At 43.5% G+C, this 21,630-nt stretch overlaps 1 protein-coding gene across 3 annotated transcripts in view; it reads right to left on the bottom strand.

The window, feature by feature from the left end:
* The window catches only part of DNAJB6 (DnaJ heat shock protein family (Hsp40) member B6), a 123,911-nt gene that overhangs the window by 63,737 nt on the left and 38,544 nt on the right, over positions 1-21,630 (bottom strand). For 2 of the 3 annotated variants that reach the window (XM_082258047.1, XM_082258046.1), the window contains exons 6-7: positions 18,494-18,638; positions 13,087-13,157 (exon numbers count right to left, since the gene is read on the bottom strand). In XM_082258047.1, the coding sequence (XP_082114173.1) occupies positions 13,087-13,157; positions 18,494-18,638 (216 nt within the window). Of the gene's footprint in view, positions 1-12,185; positions 13,158-18,493; positions 18,639-21,630 lie in introns of those variants that run through there. The other variant, XM_082258048.1, reaches the window with a different exon arrangement.

A 21,630-nucleotide genomic window follows, 5' to 3' on the forward strand; every position in this document is an offset into this window, starting at 1 on the left:
GGTGTTGTGATAGAAGAAGCAAAGCGTCCAGGTAATGGTAAAGTCGAATCCCTTATGCTCTGATCAAGGCTACTACAGCCAGTAAGATCTTTGAAAAGATTGGAGGTGATGTGGTAAGCCCGAAAGGGAGACAGGTAAATTGAAGATGCGCCTGACCCACTGCGAAGCAAAGAAATTTCTGCATTTCTTTTGCTACTGGGACGTGAAAGTAGGCATCTTTCAAATCTATAGACACCATCCAATCCTCTGGTGGCATTACCTGGTGGATTGTGAAAAGTGTCTCCATCCTGAACCTCTCCTTCTTGATAAAGGTGTTTAGGTGTGTGTCAAGTCTGACTGGCCTCCAAGAGCCGCTTTTCTTCAAGACCATGAAGAGCGGAGAACAAATGCCTTGGAATCTTTCCTCGATCGGAACAGGCACTGCTGCGCCCAGGGACTCTACGTATGTTAGAAGAATCAGCTTCTTTTCTTCTGAACGGGGCAAGGTCGTGGGAATGAAGCGAAGAATGGGAATTTTGTCAAAGATCCAAACGTGACCTTGTGACACTGTGCCGACAGTCCATTGATCTTCGACTGAGGCTGCCCAGACGTGCGCAAACATAAGCAAGCGAGCGCCTACCCGCACTGTCTGGACAGGTTAGATATCAAAAAGGGACTTCGTAGCCTCTCGGCCACCAGAAGATGTCCCCTTGGAAATTTTTTGACCTGCAGACTGGGGGCGCTTCCAGAGCTTTCTGAACTCCCGACCAGGCCTGTAGAAACGCGCCTCTCTAGCACGTTTATGTTCTGTCTATGCTGAGGTCTTCTTCGGTCCATCAACCAGCAATCCTGGGGAAGCACCCCGATTTACCACCAGTGCCACAGGTATTGGCACTGTCCAGCTTGTTGCCAAAAAGGGATGAACCCTCAAAGGTAATCCTGCACCAAACCTGCTTTGTCAAGGGTCAAGCCAACCAAGGACACAACCACAAGGTGCGTTTGGCCGTGACCGAGGACAGCATGACCCGAGCCACCAGGCGGATGATATCAATGGAAGCCTCCCCCAAAAAAGCCGTTGCCAGCCTTAATTCTTAAACGGCCGAGCTTCTGGGCACTTCCTCAGAGACACTCTGTAGTGTAACCTCCACATTGTCCACCCAGGCCTCTATAGCCTTAGACGTGGCTGCCAAAGCCAGGGCCGGCTTACAGGCCATAGCTGCGAACAGGTAGATCTTCTTAAGATCTGTGTCAATCCGTCTGTCTAGACCGTCCTTGAAGGAGACTGAATCTTCCAGCAGTAAGGTAACGTCTTTCACCAACCTCATCAAGGCCGCATCTACTATAGGAGCAGAATCAAGATGTTTCACCTTATCACTTTTAAAGGGATATATCCTGGAGACCTTGGATGACAAGGAGTTCTCTCAGCTCCTTCCCATTCATCCGTTATAATTTCTCCCAGCTCCCCCAAAAAGGTAAGATGGGAAAGCTCTCTTTCTTGGGAGGTTTAAAATATTTATTTTGTTTTGCTGGGGATTCTGCTGGATCTTCCCATTTCAGTGCCTCTTTAACCGCTTTAACTAGCGGTGGGACCATGGCAAACTCAAAGCCTACATTCTGGTCCTCCAAGTCATCTTCACTGCTCGTGGAATCCTCCGAGAAGCGACTCGGTTGGGAAGTACCCGGCTCCAATTCATCCCTCGGGAGGGAACCAGGAGCTTCAGATGAGTGACTCGACTTCCTACCAGGATCCCAATCTCTAAGGGATTCCTGAACAATCCGCTTGACCATAGACTCTACCGGTTGTTCTGTGCCTATTTTCTCTTTTAGCGCCCGGGAATAACAGGTATCACACAAGGACCTATCCTCAGGGACACGGGCCCGGCAGCCCCAACAGGACTTTTCTGTAGAGCAGTCAGAATGGCGGGAAGGTCGTAGGGTAACTGAACTAACAGTATCTTCATGACGCCTGGACCTGGAACTAGACGCATGGCGTCGAGATTTTGATGAAGAGTGATGCTGAACGGAAGGAGACTGATCCTTGGATCCAGAAATAGAGCATTGGTCAGACCTAAATGGGCTGAATAGAGGGGAAAAAAAAAAACACAGGCTCCAGCAAACAACCAGCCGAGGCAGACAGGCAAGGGTAAGGTAACTAACTTACCTGTTGCGCAGGGACTGGCCACCAGGGGGCGGTGAAGTATCCATTGCAGTCAGATGAACAGCCTGCAATAGGAAGAAAGTAAGCATATATAACCTACCTTCCCCCTTTCTCCATTGCGCCCCCCTCACCCCAACAGCAATTGGCCCATTGCAGGACTTACCACCTATGAGCAGAGACGCAGCACGGGGAAGCCACTGCAAAGCCCGCAGACATCCCGAGGATGACAGCTTTTTAAATTTCCCAGGAACCGCGAGACCACACCCCCCGACGCGATTGCGTCACAGGGGACCAGAAAGCGCAAGTCAAGCCTTGTCCTGGGCGCCCAAATCAGAGGCCCAGAAAAGCGGGGTAGGAGCCGAAAACGGCGGTCTGGAGTGCAGGAGCGTTCCAGCCGCCATGGACAGGAAATAGCAAAGCCAAAATGAAAACTTATACATTACCACCCGGAAGGCAGCAGGACAGTCTCAGGCCTGGAATGGAATCCGCGTGTGCATCAGGGCCTCCCGCTAGTAGCAGGGACGTTTGGCCAGCGATGCAGCCCACCTCTCATGCAGGATTTTCAGCATCATGTAACATTGCCCGGGTCCACCCAGTAAATACCGAGATTGCTGGACTAATACATAGAGGCATCATCAGGAAGAAAATGGTCACACGCCACCAGGTCGCCTGAAACCAACAAGTATCCTATAAAAAGGTAAGACTTCCTTCTTGCAGCAGGAGGACAAAAAAGGAACACGGCTCCTGGTATGGAGCAAAAATTTATGGGAGTGGGGTCCTATAGGGTAGGAGAGGAGGCAGAGCCTACCCATACATGTGTTGCCATGGAGTCCGTCAAGAAAATTTTTTTATTGTATTTCTGCAAAAGGTTGGTTCCCACTTGAACGCATTATTAAAGTGTAAAAAAAATAGAAAATTGTTTGCAGACAGGCTTGCTCACTTAGCTATCCATTTGCAATATTTAGAATGTACAGTGGAATTTACTAAAACAGCATGGTGCAAAATCTGGTGCAGTTCTACCAAAAAAAAAAAAAAATCAGATTCTAGGATTTATTGTTCAAACCTAATTGAACAAGCTGAGGTTAAAGTTAATTGGCTACTATGCACAGCTGCACCAGATTCTTAGTGCTCTAGTTCTATACATTCTTGGCACACCTGTGAGTATCTCTGCAGTACAGGGGCAACCCCACTGTAAGGCCCCTTTCACACTATCCGTCCGTCGGACAGATTCCGTTTTTCTCAGTGGGGGAATCGAGCCGCCGATCCCCCCCCCCCCCCGCTGAGCAGGAGGATGACAGCTGTTCTCCGTGCTGTGTGCGGAGACACAGCTGTTAGTACCCCACACATCTCTATGGGGGGAAATCGGATGGGAACGGACCGTCTGTCCGTTCTCATCCGATCCGCTGGACGGATGGAAAATAGGGTTTCTCTCTGTCCAGATTTGACGGATCGGATGTCAGCAGACATGTCTCCACTGACATCCGATCCCCCATAGAGATGCATGGGGGGACCGTTCAGATCCGCCCAAAAAAAAAAAAAAACGGACAGGCGGATCTGAATGGTCCGCCTGTGTGAAAGGGGCCTTATGCCCCGTACACACGTGCAGATTATCTGAAGACTTTTGTCTTCAGATTTACCTTTTCTATGTAGTGCAAGGGCCTGCCGGATTGCATACAAATTGAAAGTGTTTAGGTTTGACCTCATATTATATGGTTTTGGTAAGTCTGTAGACAAAAGTCTTCAGATAATCTGCACGTGTGTACGAGGCATTAGGGAGAATTTTTTTTTCCGCAGCTTTAGGCCCCTTTCACAAATACGGACTGTCGTCCGTTTTTCATCCATCCGTTGGGGGGTGAAAAACGGACATCAATCCATTCCTATGGAAAAATGGAGGATTATTCATTTATATCCGTTTTCATCCGCTTCCGTCAACATCGTTTTTTTGAACGGATGAAAGCCTTGTCTTTCATCCGTTAAAAAAAATGGATCAAAAGAAAAAAACAAAAAACTGATGCTGACTGAAAAAAAAAAAAAAAAACACGTGACTAAACTGATAAATGAATGGTCTGTACTGTATGTGTGAAAAGGGCCTGCCTTACAGGATATCAAAAAAACAGCCAACAAAATTACCAGATTCCACTGGCATTTTCTAGGAAAGGTTTGAATGTTACTGGTGGCTGTGTGGCCATAAAAGTAGCTCGACACCAACACTAACGAGAAGGAAAGGGGGGAAAAATATAACTACATAAAATGTTAGAGTAACTCCACATGAGAGATAATAGCTATGTATATTGCAGGGACTTTAACAAACTTTGTTGCATATTCCTCTTTTCTGAAGAAATAGCTGTTTGTATACGTGTCCAAATACAACGTTAACCTGAATGGGATGGACTTTTTAATTATCAATCAGCTGCTGCACTTGCAGGACTCCAATCAGGAAAATGGATGTGGTTTACTGTGTAGCAGATGTCCCTTTCCATGTGAATGAGCCCTGAAGGAACATCTTCAATTTGTAGAGTCCTATTATACAGTAAAGACTAATGCGCAATTCCCAGTCCTCCCAGTGTAAATGCACTATTGCTACTGATCACTGTCATATTCCCACATCCACAGATCTTGTGATATTAAAGTGCAGCTCCTCTGTATCCTTAACCTATGTACAGTGCCATACATGCGCCAAAAACCTAGGTACTAAAAGTCATATGTACATCTTCCAATATAAAAAAACATGCCAAAACCTTTTGAGATTGTGCTTTATTAGCTGTTTCCATGGCTGCTACAGCCAGGGAATGACCGTTCTAAAACTGGAGAGATTAAATAGACGTCGCTTCCATGTTATGGCTCGTACACACGATCTGAAAATCGGCCGAAAAATAACGCTTGTGACAAGATCGCACGATAATCTGATCGTTAGTACACAGCTTATGAGAGGCAATCACGACAGTTCGCCCGATATTATCCGGTCGTGCAAGCATAAACATTTTGATTGTATAATAACACATCGTACGATAATCGTATTATCAATATGTTGTTCGTCCGAAAAAAATGGTGAGCAGTAGACCGCGCATGAGCAGTAGACATTTCCCCTCACACACTACAGCGTGGTTACGCATACCGAAAGCTTTTGAATCATCGTCCGAGAAAATTTGTATCATAAGTAACCTCTCCCAACGTCGTCCGATTTTCGGATCGTGTGTACTGGGCATTAGAGGAGAAACAAGGAATGGATGTTCCTTGATCGCTGTAGCTTGCTCTCCTGTCCATTTACCACAGCCCTTCGAAAATGATCAGGTCATTGTACAGAAGTAAAAAATCATCTTGAGCCTGGGTTCACACTGCCGCAACTTTGAATCCAGCATCCCTATGTGACTTTATCGTGGCTTGCATATGACTTTAATATGACTTGCATTGTCTTCTGTTAAAGTCACACCAATAGTGCAGAAACCATTTTTGGAGATGCACTGATTAGAACAGCTCGATTGCAGTTATTTGGACAAAACGAACTCTCAAGTTGCAGCAGTGTGAACTGGGGCTTAATGATCAGCTGTAAAAAATTTAACCAAGCTCATAGATGCACCTTTGAACTTACGAGAATCACTTGGACCAAGGATGTTTTTGTACATTCGCAAGTCAGACAAAATTTTTTCTTTGCGTTATGGGAAAGGAAGGGAATTTTCCTAAAATGAACACAGATGGCAAAGAGAAAGGAAATCCCACCAAAGTGAAAGGACACCTTGTTACCAGAGCTAGTGTCCCCACTGGAAGATTTTTCCCTCTTACTGTCCTGGTAGCATCCTAAAATTTGGGATTTACTTTCATTTATGGTGATCGTGGTAAATGGTCAATCTGTATACACTAAATGGTGGTAAATGGTCACTCTGATTTTCCTTTTGTTATACTTAAGCTTCCACTTCGATAAGGGAAGCTTGACAAGCTGACAAATACACTCAAAAGTATTGGGAACTTTAATGGTATCTCAGTCTTAGTCCGTAGGGTTCAATATGGAGTTGGTCCACCCTTTGCAGCCATTAACAGCGTCAACTCTTCTGGGAAAGCGGTCCACAAGGTTTAGGAATGTGTATGGGAATGTTTGACCATTCTTCCAGAAGCACATGTATGAGGTCAGACACTGATTTTGGTCGAGAAGGCCTGGCTCGCAGTTTCCACTCTAATTTATCCCAAAGGCATTCTATCAGGTTGAGGTCAGGACTGTACAGGCCAGTCAAGTTCCTCAACCCCAAACTCAAGTCTTTATAGACCTTGCTTTTGTGCACTGGTGCACAGTCATGCTGGAACAGGAAAGAGCCATCCCCAAATTTTTTTCCACAAAGTTGGGAGCGTAAAATTGTCCAAAATGTCTTGGTATGCTAATGCCTTAAGAGTTCCCTTCACTGAAACGAAAAAGGGCAAGCCCAACTCCCCAAAAAAACTCTCCACATCATAATCCCCCCCCTCTACTACCAAGTGATTGAGTCCTGACCTCAACCTGATTGAACACCTGTGGGATGAAATAGAGCAGAGTGTGAGCTAGGCCTTCTTATCCACATCAGTGTGCCTACCCTCACAAATGTGCTTCTGGAAGAATGGTCAAAACATTCTCATGACACTCCTAAACCTTGTGGACTGACTTCCCAGAAGAGTTATAGCTGCAAAGGGTGGGCCAACGCAATACTGAACCGTACTGGCTAAGACTGGGATGCCATTAAAGTTCATGTGCGTGTAAAGGCTGGCATCTGATGCTTTTGACAATATAGTGTACAAGACGGACCTGGTCATAAATCTTGACAAGTTCACTTTTTTTTTAAGCAGACAAAAGTATTCCACTTTGCTGAAGGTCATCCAAACAAAAAAAAAACACAGCTGACCTTACACCTGTTTACTTCATATTCCAGAACATCTTACCTCACACAAACTGCAGTCCAGATAAAAAAATATTAAATTAAAAAGCCAATTATAGCATGAGCATTTTGTTATCATCAAGAGACAGATGTCAAGGGCCACCAGTGCGTCTGTGGTATCAACCAGAGGATCCCAAGACCGTGCTACAAACCTCTGTACCTTCCTGTTGAGACGAGAGGCCAAAAGGCCCCAGAAGAAACATTCGGACTGAGGCAGAGTCCAAGGTCAGGCCCAGGTAGTCCCAGCTTGGTGGACGGAACCAAAGCAGATTTTTGGAAATTCAGTTTCCATCTTGCAAGGTTCTCACAGTGATGTCAAGGTTGTCCTTCAAGGCAGCAGGAGACCCAGCCCACCGAGTTGCTGCTATAGTAGAGAAAAGGGAGAGCAGTTTACCCCCAAAAAGGACTCACCACACCGACCCAGGTACAGAGCAGAGCATTCAGCTGTACGCGGTACGGCAATCAGAGAGAAAGCGGAAGCGCAGAAGTTAACATTAGAGGCCACCGATAAATCACCACTTTGTGTGCTACAAAAACAGCCGCCAGTAGATACACTAGCCATCCACAGCAAAATTGCAGCTCCTGGTACCCCCAGAAAACGAATAGGCAGGAGGAAGGGGCCCTTTACCCATACCCACTCATCCCCAAAACAACCAGGTCTGTATGAACACCCCTAGAGGGGGATGGGAGCCAAGTGTGGGCAAATGGGGGGTGGTTCAAAGTGGGACCCTGATAAAAGAGGGGGACTCTGCAGGAAGGACAGGAACTTGGGGGGGGTCCAACCATGCCAGAGAGGGGCCCACATCCACCAGTGAAGGGGGGGGGGGGGGACTACTTATCGCACCACAGAAACCGGGTGGGCACCACTCCAGGCAGACCATATTGGAATGGGAGGTATGCTGCAACTCAGGTTGTGACCAGGTCTGAGCGTCCTCACGAGACGCATTTAACTCGGCGGCCAGTCCCTGTCTACTGGGGCTATGTCGCAGCTGACCTAGCGCAGGGCTTTTGGGGTCGAGGTCGAGCTCGCTGGCCGGACTGGGGAGATCGTAAGGATCTACAATATCCAGTGCTTCGCCCAGTCCGGCAGTACATTATACTTCTCACAGGAACAGAAAATTAGGGAAAAAAAATCTATATAAAAAAAAATTCAAGGACCAGAGATCCCAGCAAGGAACTAGGTCCTTACTCCTAACTAAGCAGGAAAAAAAACAGTGCTTATAACAGGAAGTGGGAGTATACCCCCTGGGACTGCCCCATAGGCGTGGTAAAGTTTGTTCCTGCCTATTGTCCTACACCTGTAGGGGGGCAGCATAACCCAATGGTCAAGGTGGTCTGGAGCAGTGTCCATCATTGAACGAAACAGAAACATTACATTTACAACACACCTAAAATTCTCAGTGATTTTGTAAACCTCTAAGATCAAAGACAGCTAAATTATGGGAATCACACTTCATGTGTTAAATCTTTCAAGAGCGGTTTGATTATTATTGCCTCGCTAGTTAAGGTAAAATAAAAAAACAAACAAAACAAATAGCAAAGAGCAAGAGCTTTCTACAAGAGTTAGTATTTTTTACTGATTTTAAAGCAGCGTTAGGAAATATGGTTTTAAAATTCATACTTTTAGCCTCCTTATTAAAATCATGCCATCGGACACTAGCAGGTGCAGCAAAGTTGTATAAAACAGGCCACAAAATGTTTTTTTTTTTCAATGAAAACTGATATGCAGCCACTCCAGTAAAGGTAAATTTTAATGCACAATTAGGTTGTTAAATGAATGTATTACCTGTGAATTTATTGGCTTTGTATTTGAAATCATTTGCAATTTCCTTACTATTAAACCCCCCCCCCCCCCCCCAAAAAAACAAATCTAAATATGTTTATAAAAGTATTCGGTTAATCAAAAGGCATAATGTAAAAAAACTGTTGGTATTTTATAGCATAGAATGTAAGACGCAACACAGACTTTTCTATGAAGACTTTGATAAGGCCTGAATCAATATGTAGCATGCGGGAGCTGGAAGAAGCTAAAAGCTGCCATGAAGTGAGCCCCTTGACATCAACTGTAAGCAGCTAGTTCGGGCCCATTCCCACCAGAGCTGTTATGTATTATTTTGCTGCATTTTCCAGCACAGACAAAATGCAGGGATGCTAGGAAACACACCTTTTCAATTGAATTTATTCCCAACACATTGTGGGTGCTGCAGTTTGGGTGTATTGTCCAAATCAGATGAAACTGTGCCTTTCAAAAACAGAAAACGAAATGCAGCAACACGCTCTGGTAAGAACAAGCCCATATTTTGTGAAATTTGATTTGAGCAAGTTGGTAAAAAGTGACAAACCATGCATGAAGAACTAGTGCAAAGGGTGTTTAGCTGAATACCCCGATGTCTGCAAGTGCCGACAAATCAGCTAGGCGCCCCAAGAGACTAAACCAGTTTAATTCTTTTAAAGTGGTTGTAAACCTCAGACATAAAAAATGAACATAACACAGCCTTCTATAGTCATACCAGCCTGAATTTGAAGCACATAGTATTGCTCCTTTCTCTACATATGTCACTGATGGAACTCTAAGTCGACACAACAGGCTCCAGGCAGATGTGCTCCCATCCAAGCACAAAGTAGGTGATTCATGGTCTCAGCTTTGCATGTTTTTGTGAGCCCGTTATAGGTGGGGTTGTCCCTTCCCTCCAATCAGGTATCAGATTACGCTACAGCTCCAAGCTCTGCAGTGTGAGACATCACATCCCACCTCCTTTTCTGCTGCTGAGAAGAAACCTTTGGTCCGTGTGATGGAGGATCTATAGAAGGGATATGCAAACTGTGGCCCTCCAGCTGTTGCAAAACTACAAGTCCCATCATGCCTCTGAGTGTCATGCTTGTGGCTGTCAGTCTTGTTATGCCTCATGGGACTTAGTTCTGCAACATCTGGAGGACCAGTTTGCATATCCCCGATCCACATGGAAAAAGGCTGCAGATAAACAGGTACAACGTACATAGGAAGATTTGTTTAGTCTGAGCATCACCTGAGGCCAGTAACTTCACGGGGTATATGTAAGGGTTATAACCACTTTAAATCGTTAAAATAGCAAGGGTCGACAGCCATGCTTTACTATTTAATATATATTTTGATATATTATATAGTTATTATAAATTGCAAACATCTGACTGATAGTACTAGCAAACTGCAATCAGGGGGTAATGTTGACAGAACAGTGTGAGCTGGCTACTTCATTTTGAAAGTAATTCTGTTAAAATATTGTCTAAGTAGATCCATGTCTGGAGAGAAAAAAAAAAAAACTCCACTGACCTGGAGACTTCAGAACATCGATTATTAATTGCCTCCATTCCTGCCTTCTAATTTCTCACCACATGCATTTCTGCCATGTCGTCACAAAGCAGGTGTCAGAGGCATTCCAACAACCAAAGCTCCCCCTGCAGTATTGTGCTAACGCCATATTCAGTGTTTACATGATTACCCCTCAGATAGGCAGTAATCTTATAGCACTTCTTATATTGATACAAGTAGGTTTCCTACTAAATGTTACCCCTGTCCAGTACTACATAGATCTAGGTTTCCCTGAAAAGCAAATAAACTTACAGTTTAAATGAGCTAAACACATTCCAGGCGCAATAAAACAAAATGAGTGCAAAGTTTTATCGTGTTTTCTTTAGAAAACAGTCACAGCCTGAGTTAAAAAGGATGTGATCTGCCAGCATGCTGTCGCGAAGGATCCTTACTCTGCATGGAAACAGTGATTTCTCTGCAGAAGTTTGATTGGTCCCTGCCAAGTCCAGCGTCTGACTCAGCATTCAGCAAAGCTTCTTTACCCTTCTGTTTTGAAAGTGCTAGCTTTTACTCAACAGAGTAGTCAGACCACTGCTTCGACAATGAGAACAAGGGTCCTTCTCGGCAGTAAGTTGAATGGCAACAGGGATTCTTCATGCTGTGGAGGTTTTTCAAGACTTTGCCATTAACTTTTTTTAATGCATCCGAGTTGGGTTTCGGTGATTTAACCTGAAGGTACAGTTAAAGCCAGCAATACCTGCAATAGCCACAGAGTGGATGGGTTAAAAGGATGCTGTCAGGATATGAGTAAGGGAGCTGCATTTGTCAAGTTCTTTAGAAGGTACAGGTTTCTCTTTGAAGCCTCGGAGTTTGAAAAAACAAGTAATTAATGGCAGCTTCAATAGGTTTTGTTTTTAATTTTCCCAAGCTTATTTTTTAATTAAAGCACCACACTTGTCTATAGAACGTTTTTCCTATATTCCTAAAGTATGCAAAATAAACCAGATTGGTTGCTTTGTAGGTCTTCAATCCAGTTTTCATAAAGCAGCCTGAACTTTGGTAAAAAATCTGCATATAAATGAATTGCTAACTTGCAGTGTTTTATTGAGAACTATGCTGTAATAGGTGCAAGAATGTGGTTTACAGAGCACCATTCTAACAAACCTCGTCCACACTATTTGACGTTGCTGCTGGTTTATTGAATTTACAAATTTAGGTTTAATGCAAGTTTTTGTACAACTCCACTCTAACCCGTCTAATGAAGTGCCAAAGCCCACACAGTTTGATCAGTAAAGTGAGCAGGAGGTGTGCATCAGAATCAAACCAAACGACAAAATGAAGCAATCTTGTTTGCAATTTCTTCTGTGTATCCTATACTACTGTTCACTGCAAAAGTCTAGGCAACACCGCTGAAACGACTTTGCTGGGTGCAGGAAAAGTCTTCTTTTGTAAGTTATAGCTTACAGGAGGGCGACCATATCTACTGAAAACTAGTGACAGGCCCAGTGCTCTCGCATGATTGTCCATATCTGGATTGAGAATAAAGGAAACCAATTGCTCTGCTTTTCATGCGAATCTCATGATTATTTTAAATACATCATTTGATCAAGAGTACCCAATATGTTTACAACATACATCATAATGTATTTCAACTTCAATAAACCTTCAGTCCTTCAGGCTCAAACTCAAAATGAATGCCTGATTTTTAAACCTTGAGGTCAAGACACTTATGAACTATGAGAAAAGCGCTTGGGACCCCTGGGCTATATTGCAAACAAGATTCCTCCATGTTACAGTGCAGAGTACGGTGTTACTAATAAATTCACACAAGGGAAGCGTTAAGCAGGTGGCAAACTGTGCATAGGAAATGTGGTTCTTTTTATTTACAATAAAAGGGGAGAAGGAAGGATCCACTTATCTGCGTGGAAAGCAAAGCAATGCTTGTGAGAATTACCCATATAGCAAACAGACACAAGAATGCTACAAGTACCATAAATAAAAGAATGCACTACAAACATCAGCATTTATTCATATCCAACTTTTAGCAAATGACAAAATAGAGTGTCTTTTCTTGCTGAAATTACACAATAGTTGGCAAAAAAGTGCTAAAATGGCAGCACTCATGCACAAACAGATAAAGTAAGAAAAAAAACAAAAACAAACAAAAAAATAAAAAAAACACAAACCTGCTACTACGAAAATTGGAAATGCTTGGTTTAACATCCTCTCGTTTAGGAAGATGAGTATCCAGACTGTTTTGCTGGGAAAGTTGGATTGAAAGCAAGGTGGACAGCTAACACTTTGTTCACATTTTTAAACAAAATGAGTAAAAAGGATTCATGCAGTTAGTGAACGCTGCGTTCAACCACTATGAAATATTACGGCTCACTTCTTGTTCAACCTCATGGCTGCCAAAGGGTTCCCCTTGTGCACTTTGCTAGAGTGGCCCACATGGCAAATTGAAGGTAAACTTTTAAAAAGTGCATACAGAAATGTATGATATTAATAACAAAAACAAAAAAAATATGGTCCTATGAGAGTGGTCCCAAAAACAGAACTGAGCGTCTATGACAAATAAGAGAAACTCTCCATGAGCTTCTTTTACTTGGGTCTTAGATTAAATACAGATACACTCTGAACAGTTCTTTAGATTTCTTCAAAAATGCTCCTGATCCACAAATGGTGCTTGTTTAGGTTAATATTTCTGTTACATGCGTGCGTTGAATTTTACTTGTTATCCAAGCGTAGCAGCTGCTCCTTACCATTAATTGTTATGGACTTTAACTGGCCGTCTTCTTCAACTTCAACTCGTTCCTGACCGTTCTCAACAATCCTGCAGGACCAAAACAAATCGTCACAGAAGCAAATGGATCAAGGTAATCCAAGAAAAGAAACAGCCTAAATTACAAAAACAAATAACGTTCAACTTGAGCAGCACGCAGGGGGGGAAAAAAAAAAGTTTCATAGAAGAAATGTTTCATGGGAGGGGATATATTGCTTCTCTCCTGCTGTTAAGTAGAAACGTTGCACATGGAGAAAATACAATGAAGCTAGGGTATTTACTGGTCGCTATTTTGTCTCTATAAAAAAGGCCTCATGCACGCAGTCTGTTCAGCCACTATGGAAAAATGCTACTTAAATAAAAGCCGGAAAAAGTACATATTAAAAAACAGCAGTAAATCTAGTGAGTGCACCAATCAATATAGCAGCTGGCAAACAAGGTGACCGTACAAAACCTTGTGGTAGAAATAAATGTGCAGCACCTAATACATGGACTGCTGTATTGATCTCATTTTTGCATATATTTGGTCAAAGTGATGGTGAAACAGGTTTATATGCAATTGTAAGAAAAGTCCCTCCAGAGTATGATCTATAGGTGTACTATGAACTTACCAAAAAGGTCAAAAAGTACCAAGCAGACAATATCCACCAGATAACACCAAGGAACATGATGAATGTCTGCACGAGTGAACCTTCACCTAAACTATGCACTCACTAGAGACGACATATACAGGCCTCAATAAATGATTACCAGTCATTTTCAGTTTAACACTTGAGCAACATGGATATTTGCTTTGAAAAAGCAGCAAGCTAGGTATAAAAAAAAAAAAAAAAAAAAGAAGGCTCACCAGCCAGGCACCCAGAGAAAGCTTACATAGTGTAGTATTTTTTGAAGAAAAATTCATATATTAAAACAGGCCAGGCACTTACATGTGCTTAGAGTGCCAGTACATCGGCCCCTTCCGACGCATTTCGTGTGCATGCACATTATCAAGGGATATGCATCCCTTAACATGCATGCGCACGAAACGTGCCACGAGGAGCCTACATGCTGACGTCATGTCCCCGTGTCCATGTGCTTGGAGCGGTGGCCGTCATTGTAAAAGTGCCTGGCTTGTTTTTATTGTGCTGCAGTACATATATGAATTTTAATTTTTCTACAAAACTACACTATGTAAGCTTTATCTGGGCACTTGGCTGGCAAGACTTTATATACTTCTCACTGCTTTTTGGAAGCAAATATCCATGCTACTCAAGCGATAAACTGAAGATTACTAATGGATCATTCATTGAGGCCTGTATAGGTTTCATCTCTGAAGATTCACTTGTGCAGACATTCAGCACGTTCTTTGTTGTGATCTGGTGGCTATTCGCTACTTGATACTTCACCTTTGGGGAGCTCATAGTGCATCTATAGATCATACACTGGAGAGACTTCACATTAAATGGATCTTTATTACAATTGCATATAACCTTTTTCCACCATCACTTAGACTGCTGTATTGAATTCACTGTTGCATACATTTAATTTTGTCACTGTATTAAAGCGGAGTTCCGGGCACAGAAATTATTTTTCAACAAACATACCCCCGGGACAGTCAGGGCTAGTACATTCCACAGTGGCTAGCCTCTGATCTGTCCCGGTTCGCACTTACCTTTTAGAAGAAATACTCACTTATAAAATTTCTTCCACAGCGTTTCCATCTCTCTTGTGGGCAGCTGAAGCTGGCGCGGTCCTCTTCGGCGTCTTCTTCCGCGTCGTCTTCTCCCAGAATGCGCCTGCACCGGCCCCTCTCGTCACTTCCGGTGCGGCGCCGCATTCCTCCACAGCTTCTGGGCATGCCCAGAAGCTGTTTAGCAGGGGAATGCAGCGTCGCCCGGAAGTGACGAGCAGGGCCAGTGCAGTCGCATTGATTCCTGGGAGCGATGACGTTCAGCTCCCAGGAATCAGTGCAAGCCCGGAAGTGACAGCGGAGCCACGGCACAGAGGGAGGAAGACTAGGTGAGTATATTCGATCTTCAATTACAAGGTGAGTAAATAAAAAAAAACAAGCGGACGTGCACAAAAAAAAAAAAAATATCGATTTTGTGCCCGGAACTCCGCTTTAAGCATTGCACATTATTTTAAAAACGACATATTGCCTACGTATGTAGGCGCATCAAGTGTGTGTTTTTTCAGCCTGTAAACGTTTATGCATACATAGAAACCTAGTATTACACAGGGGTGTTACAGTCTAGAAAAATGCTCAAGGCCTGTAAAAAGCTGCGTGTAAACCTAAAAAAGGTTTTGCTCAGAGTGGTCCCTTACCTTTACTGGAGTCCATTGGCGCTCTCCCCACTTCCTCCCTCGTGTGTCCCCATAAGTAGCTTGCTATCAGGGGCCCATGTAAAGGCATGCTGAGCCGGGCTGTGCGAGTACAGAGAGCGTGCAGGACAGCCCCGCCCCCTCAGAGGATTTGACTGACAGCAGTACGAGTCAACAGCTCCTGCTGCTGAGTGAAGCCTGTGAATCCAGGAAGAGAGCAGTGCTGCTACAGACTAACAGTGTTGGACCAAGAGAATCTCCGGTAAGTTCTGGAAGGGGTGGGGAAAATGGGTAGTGGAAGGGTGTAGGAAACTAGTGGGGAAAGAAAAAACCCCACAAAATAAAATTCCTTATTTACAGCTAAGACCGAAGTCCCAGCAGGGAGCTAGGTCCTATTCCTAAAACTAGGCAGAAACAAACTACAATCTGAAGCAGAGTGAGTGGGGTTATGCCTGCAGGGTAACGTCCAACAATCCACTTAGGTACCCTAGGGGAACGCTTTGGGCGGTCCCATTCTTTTTTGAGCATGGTTTCAAAATACGCTGGAAAGGGAATTACCTTTGCCACTCTGGATGGCTTGCGAGTGCCAAACAAATCTGCACTTCGGTCACAGTTGCGTCCTCCATTTTTGGGGTCTCATGCACAAATATAACCAGTGCGTCCACCAGCGCCTTATCTTGCGCGGCAGTGGAGGTAGAATTGTCATCCCCCTGTCAGACAGGGCGCGAGATAGCGGACCCAGCAGGGAGACCCGCGCCTGCGGTGGCTGAGTCAGACTCCAGGACCGCTGGCATTGCATCCATGGACAGCCAGGGTCCGGAAGGCCCTGCGGCCTCCCTGAGGGGGTCAGATGGGGGACACATGATCTGTAGGGTCCATGTTGCACCAAGGGAACCTGTAAGCAAATATTGAAAAAAAAATGGACAAGTTTTTTTTTTTTTCTTTTTAAGTCCCACTGCGCTACAGCACCCCCCAGAGGTCAGGCAAAGTGCAATGGAGACCCCCAGACTCACTGTGTACCAAAGATACACCAGGAGGCCCAGAACGTCTGCACAGCATGTGTCAGCAGCAATCTCAATCCAAAAGGGGAGGATCTGAAGAACAGCCCAGGGTAATGGGAGGGGCTCCACACCAAAAACACATCCAGGATCTCCCATTCTGATTCCTACTAGAGAAACTCACGGGGCCAGTCCCCATCCAGTGGGACTGTCACGGCCGACCCAGCGCGGAGCTAAGGCCTGGCCGCCACATGCTCGTTGGCCGGCTGGGGTGACCACTGGATCTATACATCCAGCCCATCGCCCAGATCCAGCATAGTTTGTAGATCTCTCGGAAAAATTTCGGAGAAAAGCTACCTTAAAAAAAAAAATCTAGAAAAAAAAAACACCTTTGCCAGGACCAGAGATCCAAGCAAGGAACTAGGGACTGCCCACAGGCGTAGCCAGAACTTTTTTCTGCCTAGTGTCCTACTTCTGTAGAGGGCAGCATAACCCTACTGATATGGATCAGAGACTTGTCCTACTTTATGTAGGAACATAGCCACCCTTTCTCAAGATGGACTAGTGACTATAGTTTATGTAATGTGTATAGAAAAAGTGCACGGCTTGCTCCAAAAGAACGGAAGCAAGGGGAGGTTTAAGAACTAAGAATGTCGCAAAAAGGCAGCAAATTAGTAAAAATTTCAGGAAAAAAAAAAGATCACAGGGCCATTAAGCAGTGGTTGGGTATGGATTTTTGGCGAACAAGGATATTGTTCAGCGTCACTTGAAGGCATTACCAGTTAACGCTACCAACCAGCTGGGTATGTTCAAACACGACACATTCTCTGCAAAAACCAGGCATCATTTGAACAGAAATTCAAGATAAAACAAGTACACTTTTAGACACAAGGTTTTTTCTAGAGAACTGGTGTCTTCTCCAAGCATGTGCCATTTTACCACTGCTTTAACTAGAACATAATCCAGGCAAACTTAAAGTTCCCATAGCAAAGGACAAACAAAACACCATTAAAGTTGCATGTAAATATTTGTGCAATTAGATAAGGAAGCCAACGATCCCTTTGTATTCTTTCCTTTCAGAAATCTCCACTTGCTAGACAAACATCAGGGATACAAGAATCCCTGCTGTGACATGGGATCCGACTTGTGAGACCCCAAGCAGCACGACATGTCAAATTCAATGTTTCCCTATGAGAGCCATCTTAACTGATGCTACACCATTAGCGCCAACTTTAGAGAAGGTCCCTGCACTACTTTGGTCTGATTTCAGCCCTTCTACAGGCTTCTAGACATCATCCACGAAGGAAGTTGCAGGTCGAAGTCATATGACTTTGCCGTTGCAGCAGTGTCAATGGAACCTAATAGCATTATTATATATTTCATGAGGGGTCCACAATTCCACTGAAGCCAGCACCTTTTACAGATGGTTCTACAGTTAAAATTAACCTGTTAAAGCTGAACTAAAAAAGGGAAAAAACACAGTGGGAGGATTTAGGGTTTAAACAAACATGGTCACACCTCCCCCTACTCCTATGAACGGCAAGCTTCTTCCTGCTGCACCATCAATTTTCTTTTGGTGCAGCTTTGTGGCTCAACATGCACAACTGCATCATCCATTCACAGGGATCTGTACACAAAGACTAAACCTCCAACTTGTCCCATCTTCCACTGAAGCAGAGGGCCTCCTAGATCTCAACGGAGCACAAGTGTGGTGCATATCCAACTCAGATTTACTTGGTTTAAAGGAGAGCACTTGATACCAAAGGAGGAATCTACGGAGAAATACATACGGTACTTCTACTGTCCACAGAGCACAGCTGCAATACAAAAGTAGATCCTTCAGTCCAATAAATTACCGCAGCATCTAGTACATGGGATTCACAGAGATATTCTTTGAGAAGCTTGAAATAACCATTATTTGAGGAAGCACACTGACCATAACCTTTGCCCTTTATTAAAATGTTTTAATATTGAAAGGCCAGAGCACAGGTGAAAGCATAATACATTTCATGTCCACTTCACAGCATACCTCAGTCATTCGACCCTTTGCTTAGCACACAGCTTCTGACCCAAATAATACAATACCTTTTTGTTGTAACTTTCCGGCCATTAATTATTTTGGACGATGTGGAAACTGATTTGAAGTTGCCCATCCCTGAACCACCAAATGACGAAGAAGAGAATGAGGTGAAGCCGCCATGTCCAATGGAACCAAATGATGTAGTAAAACCTAAACAAAATAAAAACCATTAGGCCTTGTTCATACTGGGCGTACTAAAGTATACGCTCATAAAAAGGGCCATGTTGACATACACAGGTGTTTCCTGCATCCCCAATGAAGGCAGTCTCATTGATGTCAATAGGGATGTAGAAGCTGCCCGAACACAACTGCTACTCCCAATCTGACATCCATGTGGGCACACAGGTTTGTGTGCTCAACCACACACACTGCAAGCACTAGGGGGACATGCACCGACACCCACACAGATGTCAAATTGGGAGAAGCAAATTGGGAGAAGCAACTGAGTGCCAATTGACTTCAATGGGATTGCTTGCATAGGGATGCATGGAATACCTGCACATCAATGCGTGGGCAAGCATGAATTGCCACGGCACACAGTTTGTTAGGTTGAAGAAAAAAAGAAAAGAAAAACTATCCCATATACACAATCCTATAACCACAGTTGATCAAGGGGAGGGCAGAAAGCCCAGCAAAGCATGGTTCAATTTGCTCCAGCAGGGGAAAAAATTCCTTCCTGATCCCCCGGATCAACTTTACTTAAAAACATTTGTACCCAGTTATATTACGTTCATTTAAGAATCCAGGCCTTTTTTAAAAGGCACTCCAGTGAGCTGGCCAGGAACACCTCTGGAGGGAGTCTATACCATATTTTCACAGTTTACTGTGAAGAAACATTTCCGTAAATTTAACCCCCAAGTTCACAATAGACCACTTATGTATTAAAAGATGTTGATCATATCCCCCCTTTAATCTCCTCTTGAGAATAAATTTAGTTCTTCTAATCTTTATTCATAGGGGAGCCCCTCTGTCTCTTACCAGTTTGGCTGCTCTTCTCTGCACTCTCTAGTTCCCAAATATCTTTTTGTGAACTGGTGCCCAAAACTGAACATTCCATATGAGGTCTTAAGGCCCGTACACACGTACCGATTGTCGGCCGTAAATATTCAGCCAACGTCCGATCGGCCGATTGTCGGCTTGTTAGTATGATGCTTCCGACAACCGACTGCGACTTTTCGGCCGAACAAAATCTGGTGTGCAGGCTTTAAAATTTTTGTTGGCCAACAAAGAACGGCCGATTGTTCGTCAGTCAGTACAGATTTCGGCCGACAAAAATGTGATGCTCAAGACTGGGCATGCTCAGTGAAGAAAAAAAACACACGAAAAGTAGACCAGAACATGACATCACTTCTGCAGTTGGTTGTTGTTGGCCGACAAAATTCTTGTGCAGTCCTGAGCACTTTTCAACCAACAAAACAGCACCGGACAAAAGACGGCCGAACGGTCGGCCGACAATCGGTACGTGTGTACGGGGCCTTACTAATGATTTGTAGAGGGATAAAATGATCTCTCTCTGCAGTCCATACCTCTTAAAGGATTTCGCTCACTTTGGAAACTGCAGCTTGGCATTGCATGCTATTAAGCTTATGATCTACCAAAACCCCCAGATTCTTCACCACTGGTTCCCCCCAGTTGTACTCCTATTATGCAAGATGCATGCATATTCTTAGCCCCCAAGTGCATAACTTTACATTTATCAACATCGGCCACATAGTTGCCCAAATAAATAGTGCATTGGTGTTGGCTTGTAAAATGGAGACATCCTGTAAGGATGTTTTTCCATTGAAATGGGACTTTAATTCTAGAACCTATATCATTTATAAACAATAAAAAACCAAGGGTCCCAACACTGAACCTCGGGGTACACCGCCGCCAATAACCTCAAGACCATTCAGAATATAAAATTAATCGCTACTCTATGTAAATGAATAAACTGGCTAAAAGATAAATTCAAACAGATCTTTCCAAGCCTGTAGACACTACTTTACACATTAGTAGTGTGTGGGGAACGGTGTCAAATGCTTTTACAAAAAAGTCAAGTATACTACGCCCTCAGCCACCCCTCTGTCCAACATTTTACTTATCTCCTCAAAGAAAGAAATCAGATCTGTTTGAAAACTTATCTTTCATAAATCCATGAGGTCTATTGCTTTAAAAATTTCAGCTGAACTCCTCTAATAGGTCTAAATAAACTCTACAGTGTATTTTACCAACTATAGACGTTAAACCAGTTTATAGTTACCTAGTAAAGACCTTTATCCCTTTTAAAATATAGGCACCACATTAGACTTGCACCAATGCAGTGGTATTATTCCAGTCAATTTAGGATCTGTGTGTGGATGCCATCTGGTCCAGGTGCTTTATTTACCTTTATTCTGCCTAAATATTTCTAAACCAGATCATTTTTGAGCCATTTTGGATCATTTGTGGCCATGTCATTATCATCCCTATTATGGACATGAGCTCCCCCATGCTCCTTTGTATACAGCAAGATGAAGGTATTTAATAAAATGTGCCTTCTTTGTCCCCAGTCACCCACTCTAGATTTTTTTGTACCTACATGCTCAGACCTGACCTAACCTTTTTATTATTAATATATTTGCAAACAAATAGGACAAATCCCCAAAAATTCTTCAATCTGTCATTCATTTTAAATTTTTAAGGCCTTGATTTCCTTTACATTTTCAGTTATATTCTTTGTAACATTTAAACAATCATGTTCCTTGATTTTTATATTTTATAAAAGCGCTATTTATTAGTTTAACTTTGGCCATGAGCTACATCGGTTTTATTTTCACCCCTTTTTATGGATAGTGTAGGACCCACTGATAATGGGGTACTTTGACGTAGTGGTGGGCTTGAGCACAATATGGCCATATGGTGGGACCAAATCCCCATTTTTATGGATTGTCTCCATATTTGATAGTCATTTCTTTTGCATGTGTGCGCTATTTTTTAATATACATGTCGCTTGGTTCATAGCTGCACCGGCTTTAGATATACATGTTCAGGGTTTGCTCCCCCAATTTTTTGCTTGTTTATTAGGTTTTATTTTTAGCCTTTTGAAAGTATTGCCCAAGGGAATATACTTTGCAGTTTACATAAAGTTTGTTTTTGGTTTTTGAAACATTTCCCTTTCTGT

Source organism: Pelophylax lessonae (assembly GCF_965119305.1).
Source record: "Pelophylax lessonae genome assembly, chromosome: 5".
Lineage (NCBI taxonomy): Eukaryota > Metazoa > Chordata > Amphibia > Anura > Ranidae > Pelophylax > Pelophylax lessonae.